General features: G+C 49.9%; 1 protein-coding gene across 1 annotated transcript in view; it reads right to left on the bottom strand.

Annotated features, from left to right (window-relative positions):
- Nucleotides 1–12,657, bottom strand: part of Sdk2 (sidekick cell adhesion molecule 2) — a 274,922-nt gene that overhangs the window by 24,324 nt on the left and 237,941 nt on the right. The window contains exons 37-38 of the mRNA XM_032912110.1: nt 5,169–5,355; nt 1,654–1,791 (exon numbers count right to left, since the gene is read on the bottom strand). Of these exons, the coding sequence (XP_032768001.1) occupies nt 1,654–1,791; nt 5,169–5,355 (325 nt within the window). The remainder of the gene's footprint in view (nt 1–1,653; nt 1,792–5,168; nt 5,356–12,657) is intronic.

Genomic DNA, 12,657 nt, shown 5'->3' with positions numbered 1-12,657 from the left:
TTTTTTTTTTGAGACAGGTTCTTTAGTGATGCAAACTGGCCTCAAACTTACTGTATAGCTAAGGACTCTCTGATGTCCCATCTCCCTGTCGCCATCTCCTGAGTGCTGGAATTATGGGCCTGAGCCACCATGGCCAGCATATGTGCTGCTGAGGATGGGACCCTGGACTGTGTGCGTGCCAGGCAACCACTGTACCAATGGAGCCTCGCCTCTAACCCCTTTCACTTACTGAGTGAGTCCTCTTTGATACTGCTGAGCAAACCCCTTCCTGGCCTGCACCTTGGCTTTCTCTATAAGAAAATGGGGGACTGCTGGCCTGCTGCAGTGGCCCATTCTAAATGGAGACCCTTACTCAGGAACCTATAAGGACACAGAGTCTAGACTCTGCTGCAGTAAGATCATGAGAGGCCAAGGACGCCATTTCTCCAGGTGGGAGGTCTCTGGGTAGGTCAGGTAGAAACCGCCGGGACAAGAGCCTGTCTAGGTCCCCTGCATCTTGTCTTCTTGACCTCTGACCTAGCCCCGTTCCTGCCTGCGTCTCTTTCCAGGACCTGCCTCCTGTTTGGTTTTGACACAGCCCTGCTCTGCAGGATGGGCTGCTGGCACCCTGGTGGTGGCAAACAAGACTGAGGACCACTGTTCTCCCGCACTGACCCAGAACTGGAGCTGCCTAATGTTCCCAGGCTCTCCCCTTGTTTTTACCAGGCTCCAGTGCTAAGAGTCTCTCTCTCTCTCTCTCTCTCTCTCTCTCTCTCTCTCTCTCTCTCTCTCTCTCTCTCTCTCTCTCTGTCTCTCTCTCTGGTGTGTGTCCACAGAAATGGTCACTTCCTGGTGTCACTTCTAGGGCAGTCTTATCCCTATGCCTTGTTGTAAGCAGCCCCAGCCACTGAGAAGCCCAGCCTATTTCTTGCCTGTGAGTTCTCTTCAGGTAGCTGTGGAGATAAAACTGTGGTAACTTCTGGGGACGAATGCTCACCCCTGGCTTGTTCCTGTCAGCTGTCATTGGGCTGTACTGGGTGAGAAAGCTGGCAGGTACCTGATGTCAACAGGCAGGGTTGCCAGTTCAAGCCCTTCTGAGAACCCCAGGGAGGATCAGGGTCTGGGTGGGGAGCCCGGGGAAGGGCAGGGTGCAGATGACCTGGGCTAGGGACAGTCATTTGCAGAGCAGGAGGTGGTAGATGCATCTCCCTGATCCAGGCTTTGATTAGATTTCTGAAAAGGGTCCCGACCCTCCAAAGGGGTGTGCTGAGAACCCTGAGGTTTGGCGGTGGCCCAGGATAACAGGAGAACACCAGGGGATTCTTTTCTTTGGGGTCCTGTCCATTCCTGGGCAACTGTGTTTTGCTTGGATTCTCTCTCTCTTCCTGACTCAGTTTATGGAACTGGATGTCTATACTACAGGACCCCCCCAGCCCCACCCCCCACCTGCACAGGAGAGGGCAGCCCTATGATGCTGTTTCCACTCTGCCCTCAGATGCTTTTCTATCAGAAACACCCCTCCCCTGGGTCAAGCCTCAGTCTCCCCATTCATAAGACGGGAAGACCCTCACCAATTCTAACTGCTGAGTAGTGGTCATGGGGTGGTCTCGGGGTGCAAACCAGCCCTCGAAAGGGGAAAGTTCAGGAGAGTGAATGTGGGAGATCAACACTTACCATCCACTGGGGTGCAGGGTTCATACACCAGCCTGTAGCCCTCCAGAGGACCGTTGGGGAACTGTGGGGCATCCCAGGACACATTCACTGAGGTAGTGGTCAGCTCGCTGAACTTGACCGAGCCTGGGGCACTGGGGGCTGTGGAGAGACAGCAAAGGGCTTTTTGTTTTTCTCTCTCTGTGGAAGTGCAGAGTCTCAGGTCGGGCTCCAAGCAACTAGCAGGAGCTCTTGGGTCCATGCCCGGGGAAGGAGAGAAAGCGAGGCTAGGCACAAGATGAAGGCAGGAAGGGTCAGCTAAGGCCCCCAAACTTTCTCCTCCTCCATTGCCGTCACTAGCACTCAGCTGTCTAATAGCAAAGGCTCTGGCACTGAGAAAAAGACCTTAAAGATGGCGAATCTGGACTTTCTCCTAGGTGGCTCTGAGCCCTGGCTAGCAGCATGGGACCAGGCACTGCATTACAATGGATGACCCTTGAGGGTTCACTGTGGGGCGAGGTCATTTCTTGCCACCTCGGGGTGTGTTTTTCAGCACCCCGCTAGAGTGGGTCGTATGCCTTGGCCTCATATACAGTGGGTGCTAAAGGAGACATCAGAACTCCGGAGACATGGCCTTCCTTTCATCCCTGGGTTGCAAGGGCTTGCCTAGAGACATCACGCTGTCAGCAGGAGCCAGACCAAGGACAGCCAGATCCTCTGGAAGAGAGATGTTTTCTTGTTCTGAGACCCCTGGGGTAACTCTGAAAACACAAGGTTGGAAGATTCCGGTGTGTGTGGTGGGGGTAGGGGGGGCTGGGAAATGGGAGGGCAAAGAGGCAAGACAGGAAGCACCCCCACCCCCCAGCATCCCAATCTGGTTGGGTGGATGGCTAGGCTATTATTGTCCAGGGCTGCCTCCCACCAGGCCAGAACTAATCTTGACAGCTTCCGGCTCCATCTCCCCGGCTGTCTTTGAAGGAGGGAGGTGAACTCAGGGCCCTTTCCTGCCCTCCCTCTCAACACACTAGGGGGTTAGAAGGACGTGGGACAGGACATTCTGTCCCACTGCTACAGAGCCGGAAGCTTCTAGGCTCCTGGGGTGGGCTCATATCTGACCAGTGACACTGATGAAGTGTCCTCCAGATGGGCAGGCAGGCAGATGGATAGCTAGCACACCCAAGCTCAGCCAGCCTCTGGCTGACGTGGGGTTGGAGATGGGGGTGGGGAGAGTCAGTGGAGGGAAAGGCTCCCCCGGAGCGGAATCTTGTCCCAGAGAGGATCCCGGTTATGAATTGTCTCTGATAGTTTGCTTTCTATGGCTCCTTAAGACTAGTGGGGGTGGCAGTCGGGAAGGTATTAGGCTGGAGAAGCTGCTTTCTGGAGGCAGGGCGGAAGGCTGCACTGTTGCCTTCTGTATCCACAGGCAATTTATTCTAACAAAAGTCTGAGGATGCTTGCTTCATATAGAATGTCATTTTGGCATAAGCTACAGGCATCCTTCTATGTACCCATCCCCCTTATCTGTGGTGGTGGCATTTGAACTCAGGACATCTCAGGCTAGGCAACTATGGTACCACTGATATATCGTCTAGCCCTTCCCACATGCCTTAACTCCTTTCTAGGTTACTTAAGATTCCTGATACAATGCAAACAGTATTGTATCTATTTACAAAATAGTTGTTATTCAGTGCTGTCTGAACATGTCCAGTATAGATACATTTTCATTTGCTTGTTTGTTTTTTGAGACATTTTCCCTTCACTCAGGGCAGTCTTGAACTTGCTGTGTAGCTAAAGGTGACTCTTTTTTTTTTTAATTTATGTGCCTGCGTGTCTGTGTATATGTCACATGTGTGTGTACATGCCTGTAGAGGTCGGGTGCCCTGGAATCCAGGCTGGAGGTGGTTGTGAGACACTTAGGGTGGGTTGTGGGAATGGAAGCTGGCCCTCTGGAAGGGCAGCAGTGCTGGAACTGCTGAGCCATCTCCCCAGCCCTGACTTTGAGCTCTTGCTCCTCTCGGCTTCACCTCTTAAGTGCTTAGATTACAGGTCTGTGCTGCCGCTGCCCCCAGGCAGAAGCAATTTTGGGGAATATTTTCCTTTCTGGGTTGGTTGAATCTGCCGATGAGAAATTCATAGCTTTGGAAGGTTGACACATTGGAGGGAAAAAAAAGAAACAAAAGCTTCCTGAATCCTCTCAGGTGTCCTCCGTTCTAGCATCTGTCCTTTCCCCTGTGACCTACCAGGGGACCATGAGCAAAACGCATGTTTTCTGGGATGCCTCTGTTCTTAAACAGAAAAGACACTACACTGCTCACTCCTTGGGACTTCTAGGGGAACCCAGTGTGACACTGACCAAAAGTGGCTTCGTACACTCCAATACAAGAGGATCTCTAACCGCTCCCCTTCCTCCACACTGCCTGGGTCTAGTTCTCCTCACCTCTGGCTGATGTCTCCCTCCAGACTCTCAGCCCAGAAGGGAGAGCCAGTTTTTCAAAACGTGAAAGATCTAATTCTTTTTGAAATTTTCATTTGCTTACTTTTACTTCATGTACGTTGGTGTTTTGCCTGCTCGAATGTCTGTGTGAAGGTATCAGGTTCCCCGCAACTGGAGTTGCAGGCAGTAATGAGCTGCCACGTGGGGGTTGGGAATTGAATCCGGGTCTTTTAGAAAAGTCAGCCAGTGCTCTTAATCACTGAGCCAGCCCAAGTTCTAACCCTTAACAGCTCAAACCCTTCTGTGTCTCCTCACCACACGCAACACAAATCCTGTTCTCCAGACCCTCGGGGCCTCCGTCTCATTTCACTTCTTTTGTCAAGCACCGGGTTCTGTTCCTCTAATCCCCTTCAGCCTCCAAGCCTCTGCTCCTGCTGGTCTTTCTGACAGGAATCCTGCTTCCTGCTTGTCTCCAGAACTTCCCACAGCTGGTCTCCCCTGGCTCAAACCTCATCCAGGTGTAGCCGTCTTGGCCAGGTCTGTCCAAAGTGAACTACCCGGCCACCCTGCTCCCCTTAGCTCCTCCCCCGTCTCCCGGTCCCTCCCCCTCCCTCCAGCCCCTCCCCCCCGACCTCCCGGCTGCTCATCTGTGCTTGTTGATGTTCCATCCGGGTACAGCCTTACTTATTTATTTTTTTTTTTGTTTGTTTTGCTTTTTATCATTGTTTCATCACCAGCATGAAGCAAAAGTGTGGGCTCACAGAAGACAATGAACGTGGGGTGGGAGACAGAAGAAAGGAAGGAGCCAAACAGGGGTGGTGGCTGTGCCAGAGGCTGAGACAAGGTGGGCAGAACAGGCTAGGTGAGATCTGGCGACTTTCTCAAGGTTCCCAGTGAGAGTCTCTCTCTCTCTCTCTCTCTCTCTCTCTCTCTCTCTCTCTCCCACAGAGAGTCGTCTTTGCAGGCTGGGCTCTTTCCACAGGGGCTCTGGAAGGAGGGCCTGGGTATCCGAACCCAGTCCCCGGGCTGCCTGAGATAGCTCTGACACCAGGTGTGGACACCAGTTTGTCCCCACAAAATGACCTCCTCCAAGACTTCTCCCTACCTGCTTGCTGAGTCTGGCCCTGGGTCGGGGTGCTCCGTGGCCCATCCCCCGCAGCGTTGAAGGCTGCCACGCTGACCATGTAGGCCGTGTAACCAGTCAGGTTCTTGAGTTTCACGCTGTTCTCAGCCAGGAAGAGAGTCTTCACCCTCTCCGTGAGGTTCCTCCGCTGGACTTCCCAGAAATAAATCTGTGTGAACCAATGGTGGTATGAGAGGGGTGAAGGCATTTCCCCTCCTCCGCCTCTGCCCATCTCAGGGTTCAAAGACACCTCTGCTTTCAACCAGGAAACAATACGGAAGTAGCTAAGAGCTATTTAAGAAGGATTTTGGAACTTTCCTTTTAGTGGCCAATGCCCATCCTCTGCTAGACTGTAAACCTCATCCCCATATATCTTGTTTCTCTGTGGTTGGTGTCTGTTGCATGTAACGCAGATGTGTCAGCCTCAGAATAGGAATCTGCCTCACGGGCCTGAGCTGGAGAGGCGAGAGCAATCATGGGCTCTGCTCTACTGTGTGGGGCATAGGGACGAACATCTTGGCAATGCCAGGGCACTGGTGAGGAGCAGAGAGCCTCAGTCCTGCCATTGTGCCAAATTAGCATTCCGAGCTGCTAATGCTTCTGTAAAAAGCTCTTGGTGGTGCGCACGATCCAATCTGATATGTGTGGATCAAAGTCTACAAAGTCTGCTGCAGGGGGAGGCTGGACAGAGATGGCATACGGTTCGTGGCTGAATTCTGATGGCACCATTTGATAGGTGTGGGACTTGGTCAGGCACAACTTCTCTCAGCTGCAGTGGGCTTAAGGACACCCGCTTTCCACGGTGATCAGGAAGGTTACGGGCGGTAAGGACTGGTCAGCTTTTAAAAGTATTATTACATGCTTGTGGGAGATTTTAGGTCCTCAGTGTAGCAGGAGCTTCGTGGAGCCTCCAGGCACTCTGTAATAAGCATGGTTAGTGCTTTTAAACACACACAGAAGATTCTCAAACTACAGTAAGAACATTGAGCTGGGGCTCTCCATAAAGCCTGGCATCCCAAACCTTGTACAGGATTGGAGATCATTTGGCGCCATCTGCTGGCCAGAGAGGGCTCTGAACGCTATTGGCGTTTCCTTTCCTTCATTCCAATAAAAGTAGGAAAGAGCTAATAAAAGTGTCCACCCCCAGCGTGTGCCAAGGCAGTTAGGACATCTTGTTACTACAAAAGATTTACTTCTCTACCGCCTTGCTTCCGTTTTTTAAAAAAAATTCTTTTTATAAGGGGAATTGAGGTCTTCATTCATAAAATCACCCACTCGTCCACTGACTATGAGAACGCAATGGAGCTTCTCCTGGATTCATCATTTGGGGAAGAGCTCAAGGCCAGCTTTACAGCTTTGCACACTCCCTGAGTATCAACAGCTTGGTGAGGACAGCCAGAGTACTGCGGGGTCCTTCTAGCCAGAGGAGAGGAATGGACAGATTCCTGGTGCCTCTGTTGAAATGCAGGGGTCGGGTGGGGAGACACGGCAAAGGAGACAGAGGAGGGGTGATGGGCCACGTGAGGAGAAACAGGCAGGAGAATGTCATGTCTCAGCTGTGTAAGGCACAGTGCTGTGGAGACAGGCTGGGTGAAGCCTGTGACCTGTTGACGAAGAACAGGGCAGATTTATCAGCAGCCTTTGTGGGGGCGGGAGAGGATGAAAACATACTTGGAATTCGGTTTGGGGAAGAGAATAGAGGGTCAGCTTGAGAGGGGCGGAGACTATGGGAGATTGCCTTTGATTTCTTTCTTCCCCTCTCTCCCCTTCTTCCCGCCCTCCCGGCCTTGCTCCCTCCGCTGAAGATGGAGCCTGAGTTTCATGGATTCTGTCTCAAGCCTGTGTATCACCAGAGCACAGCAAACTGTCAGCAAACACTTTATCCATTTAGCAACGTCCCTATCTCATGGAAGAAGCCTTTGAGTTCTCCAGTAAAGGGATCAAGCAAGGATATAGAGAGAAGTGAACAAAACCATGAGGTTAGGAAAAGGCACTAGAAAAGGAAGTAAAGGGGCCAGAGAGCTGGCTCAGTGGTCAAGAGCACTGACTGCTCTTGCAGACGACCCGGGTTCAACTCCCAGCACCCACACGGCGGCTCACAACTGTCTGTAACTACAAGATCTGACATCTTCACACAAGATATACATGTGGTCAAAACACCAAATGCACATAGAATAAGGAAGTCATTTTTTAAAAAGGAATCAAGGGGCTGGAGAGATGGCTCAGAGGTTAAGAACACTGACTGCTCTTCCAGAGGTCCTGAGTTCAAATCCCAGCAACCACATGGTGGCTCACAACCATCTGTAATGGGATCTGGCGCCCTCTTCTGGTACTTGTGTCTGAAGACAGCGACAGTGTACTCATACATTAAATAAATAAATAAATAAATAAATAAATAAATAAATAAATCTTAAAAAAAAAAAGATAGTCAGCCCTTTGGTGAGAAACTCGAAGCCTCCAGTGCCATTGTTGGAAATGTAAAATGGCACAGCTACTGAGGGAAACAGTCTGGAGTTCTTGAAAGAAAGTTAAAAATAGAATTACCATATGATCCAGCAATCTCATTTCTGGGAATGTATCCAAAAGTATTAAAACCAGGCTCTTGAAGAAGATATTTACACTCTCATGTTACGCCGTAGTAAGAGCCACAATAGCCAAGATGTGGAAAATCCAGGCGCTCTATTGCACACCTGTCATCCTGTACTTGGAGGCTGACGGTCATAAGTTCAAGGTCATCCTATGGGACATAGCTAGTTTAAAACCACGCTGAGCCAGCGTAAGACCCTGTCTCAAAATCAAACAAAAAAACAAACAAACAGCCCCTTCTAACCATGTCAGTGGGTGAGCAGATGAACGCACAGCGTTTGTGAATTCACACTGGAGCACTATTTTGCTTTAAAAGCAGGGAAATCTTGCCACTTAGAACCACATGAAGCTGCATCCCCCTCCTGTGAATTTCACACAATCCTTAGACTCCTCTGAACACCTGATGCTCTGTGAGGGCTACGTAAGCAGTCACCACAGCACAGCCATCTAGGGGATAACAAGAGGAAAATGTCTCATGTTCAGGCTGGCCCAATGTTTCCCTCCCAAGCCATGATCCCCAATGGAACCTGGGGCCTTGTACATGATAAACAGTGCTCTCCAGCTAGCTAGCTAGCTAGCTTTCTCTCTCTCTCTCTCTCTCTCTCTCTCTCTCTCTCTCTCTCTCTCTTTTCTCTCTCTCTCTCTCTTTCTTTCTGTTTTAAAAGATTTATTTATCTTTTATTTATGTAAGTACACTGTCGCTGTCTTCAGACGCACCAGAAGAGGGCATCAGTTCCCATTACAGATGGTTGTGAGCCACCATGTGGTTGCTGGGAATTGAACTCAGGACCTCTGGAAGAGCAGTCAGTGTTCTTAACCACTGAGCCGTCTCTCCAGCCCCACTTGGTCACTTTCTGAGCCCTTGTTTGTTTGTTTCTTTAGTCACTGACACAGTTTCATGCAGCCTGGAACTAGCTATATGGTTGGAGAAGACTTTGAGCTCTTAATCCCCCTGCCTCCACCTTCAGAAAACTGGTATTATGGGAGTGTTTTGCCTCAACAGTCACACACTTGAGTGCAGGGTCAGAAGAAGATGTTCTGGGAGCTGAAGTCCCAGCCAGTTGTGGGTGTTGAGGAATGTAGCAAATGGTCTTAACTAAGAAGCCATCTCTCCAGCTTCATCCTTGTTATTTTGGAGCAAGAATTTTGTTAAGTAGACTAAATTGGTCATGAACTCACAATTCTCCTGCCTCAACTCTGCTTTCTGTTCTAGGCTGCCATGCCTAGTCCAGTGGCTCTCTATCTATCCATCTGCCCATCCATCATCCATCCATCCATCCATCCATCCATCCATCCATCCATCCATCCACCCACCCATCCATTTGCCAATCTATCCATCCATCCATCTGTCTGTCCATCTATCTGTCTGTCCATCCACCCATCCATCTGTTTGTCCATCCATTTTTGGGACTATGTAGCTTTGGCCAGCCTTGAACTCATAACTCTCCTTTCTCAGCCTCTCTTTCCCTCAGTACTTTAGTGGCTCTCTTTTCATTCATTCATTTGTTCATTCCTTTATTCATCCCTCCAGTCATTCATCCCTCCAGTCATTCATCCACCCAGTCATTCATCCCTCCAGTCATTCATCCACCCAGTCATTCATCCACCCAGTCATTCATCCACCCAGTCATTCATCCACCCAGTCATTCATCCCTCCAGTCATTCATCCCTCCAGTCATTCATCCATCCAGTCATTCATCCATTTTGGAGACTATGTAGCATTAGCTGACCTTGAACTTATAATTCTCCTGTCTCATCCCTGCTTCCGTTCTGTACTTGGATTACAGGCATATATCAGTGTATGACCTAATAGTTCACTTTTAAATTAATTACAATTTGAAACCTTCTACCTCCGGCTGGCCCAGAATTCACTCTGTAGGCCAGGGTGGCCTCAAACTCACAGAGATCTGCCTGCCTCTGCCTCCTGAGTGCTGGGTTTACTGACACGTGCCACCAAGGCTCTGTTGGCTCTCTTTAAGGCCACCCTGACTGTGTGTTTGTCTGTCAGCTGACTAAAGATTTAGGTTCTGTAGCCCTGGTCTCTGTTGCAACTATTCAGGTCTGTTCAGCACCTTCTTATGCAAAGGTTGCCACAGCAACTTGTAAACATATAGGCATGGCTTGTATCCAAAGAAAACATTACTTATGCAGAGATAGTGGGCCAGATCTGGCCTGTTGGCTATAGTTGGCCAATCCTGTTAAACTGAATTATCTGATGTAATTCCAACAAAATCTCTCTCTCTCTCTCTCTCTCTCTCTCTCTCTCTCTCTCTCTCTCTCTCGGCAGGATTTCACATAGTCTGGGCTATCTTCAAGTCACTATGTAGCCCAGGCTATCCTCAACATCACTATGTAGCCCAGGCTATCCTCAACATCACTATGTAACCAAGGACGATCTAGAACTTCCAATCTTCCCGTCTCTGCCTCCTCAGTGTTAGTGTTACAGGTACATACCCCATGCCTGGTTTCTGTGATTTCTGTGATGCTGCAGGTTGGACCCCAGGGTTTTGGGTCCAATCAACTTAGCTCCATTCCCAACCCCTTCCAACATCTCAGAAAAAGTCAATCAAGAGCCACAGAACAGCTGGGTTGTAATTCTCTCTCATATGTTTTTTAATGTCAGTACACTGTCGCTGTCTTCAGACACACCAGAAGAGGGCATCAGATCCCATTACAGATGGTTGTGAGCCACCATGTGGTTGCTGGGAATTGAACTCAGGACCTCTGGAAGAACAGTCAGTGCTTCTAACCGCTGAGCCATCTCTCCAGTCCTGCCATTCTCTTTTGTTTTTTTTTTTTTTTGGTTTTTTTTTTTGGAGCTGGGGACCGAACCCAGGGCCTTGCGCTTTCTAGGCAAGCGCTCTACCACTGAGCTAAATCCCCAACCCCCCTGCCATTCTCTTTTAACAGTCCAATAGCCGCTCCCTGGGCTGCACTTGCTCTGTCTCCCAGTTTCTCGTGTGCGCTCTGAGTCATCACCAGGCTCTTGTCCCAGGGTTCAGGTTTGAGTCTTGTTTTGTCATCTGAGTCTGAGCAGGCTCTCATGCCATGGCTTTCTCTGGTTTAGAGCTGTTCTCTTAAGCACCACTTGTAACTACAGCTACATTGTCTCCCTTGGCAGCTAGCAGATTTTTTTCCCCTTCAATTGAGATAGGCTTTCTCTGTGTATACCTGGCTGTCCTGGAACTCACTCTGTAGACCAGGCTAGCCTTGAGTGTTTGGATTTAAAGTGTGTGAAACCACCACTCAGCTGTAGATGTTTTGACATGAAAACACAGGAAGCCAGCCTCCAGGTCTCCCAAAGCCCCTTCTTTCTTTTCCTTCCCTGTGACTGACATTTTCCATCTTCTTCAAGCTCCCTGGACAGACATGGCACTGTTCATGTTTCCTGTTCTTCCCTCAGGCCACGGTCTTCTGTCAGAATCTACCAGTCCCATCACCTGCTGCTGCTGCTGCTGCTGCTGCTGCTTCTTCTTCTTCTTCTTCTTCTTCTTCTTCTTCTTCTCTTCTTCTTCTTCTTCTTCTTCTTCTTCTTCTTCTTCTTCTTCTTCTTCTTCTTCTTCTTCTTCTTCTTCTTCTTCTTCTTCTTCTTCCTCCTCCTCCTCCTCCTCCTCTTCTACTTCTTCTCATCCTCTTCTTCCTCCTCTTCGTCCTCCTCTCCTCTCCTCCTTCTCTTCCTCCTTCTAGGGATCTATATAGTGCAGTCTGGCTTTGAACTTGCTAAGTAGCGAAGGATGATCTTGAACTTCCAATGCTTTTGCCTCTACCTCCTGAGTTCCGGGGTTATGGGTGTCACATGTATGCACCATCACAACTGGATATATATAGAACCCCCAGGATTTTGCACACACTAGGTAAGCACTCTGCCAACCTGTAGCCTGGATGCTGACGGGAACACACCAGGCCCATTGACGTCAGTGGGTGCTGATGGCACAGCACTGGTTAGCACGCATCCGGGATGTAGCAGTTCTATCCCTGTGGTTCACACCCAGGGGTGGGCAACGTTTTCTGGGAACTGCAGACATCCGCTGTGTTCTCTCTTGTACCCAGGTACCCGCACATTTCCTGAATCTCCGTGTTAACACACTGCTTTTAAATTTCAACAGTCTAGTGACTGCCACACTGTGGCTGGCTCCGCCTGGCACCTCCTCTCCCTTCAGAGGCATATGTTACGAGCACAATGTTTGGTTTTCCCAGCTGGCACTCCTGGGTGCAGCCTTGAGGGATATCATCCATCTTCAGAGCATCCTTGGCAAGATGCCTCCCTCCCCGTTTCTCCTCCTCCTTCTCCATCCTGGATGGAAAAGGTTCCTATACTGGATTTTGCCTTATACCAAGTGGCCTGTCTCTACGGGCCGAGTGGCAGAGAGAGTGTTTCACCCTGGCACAGCCTCATTGACACCTATGGAATGACAGGCTGGGCCAGGAAAACCACAGGGTTCTGTGGTTTGTATATCCTGTGTCCCTAGGGCCATTGCATGGAGATGGTTTTCTAAAATACCATCCAAATGCCAGGATCCAGAGTACCCCAGATGTCGGCCAGGGAGGCGAGCTTCCACCATAGCCAAGAGCTGCATGCTCCAACGAGGGAGGTCGAGCAGCTCTTTACTCTTCCGCAAACCGCCTTCTTCAGGATCTGACCATGTGCTGTGCTGCCTGGAAAGGCTGATTTGGGCTTCTGGATCCTAACACCTGATAGGTGGTGACCTGTCCAGGCTTTATCGGTTGGGCTAACGTTTCCTCATCCGTATAAAATGGGCACGTTGTGTGGGCATTAATGCCCACAACGTAATAGCTTCCTAGGCTTCGAGCAAGCTGGAAGAGTTTAGAGGGTTCTGTGAATATGTATGTCACCATAACACGACATCCCGAATCAGAGATAGGC

Source organism: Rattus rattus, chromosome 9 (genome assembly GCF_011064425.1).
Source record: "Rattus rattus isolate New Zealand chromosome 9, Rrattus_CSIRO_v1, whole genome shotgun sequence".
In the NCBI taxonomy this organism is placed as follows: domain Eukaryota; kingdom Metazoa; phylum Chordata; class Mammalia; order Rodentia; family Muridae; genus Rattus; species Rattus rattus.
The sequence above is the reverse complement of the archived record's forward strand: the minus strand, read 5'-3'. Positions and strand labels throughout refer to the sequence as shown.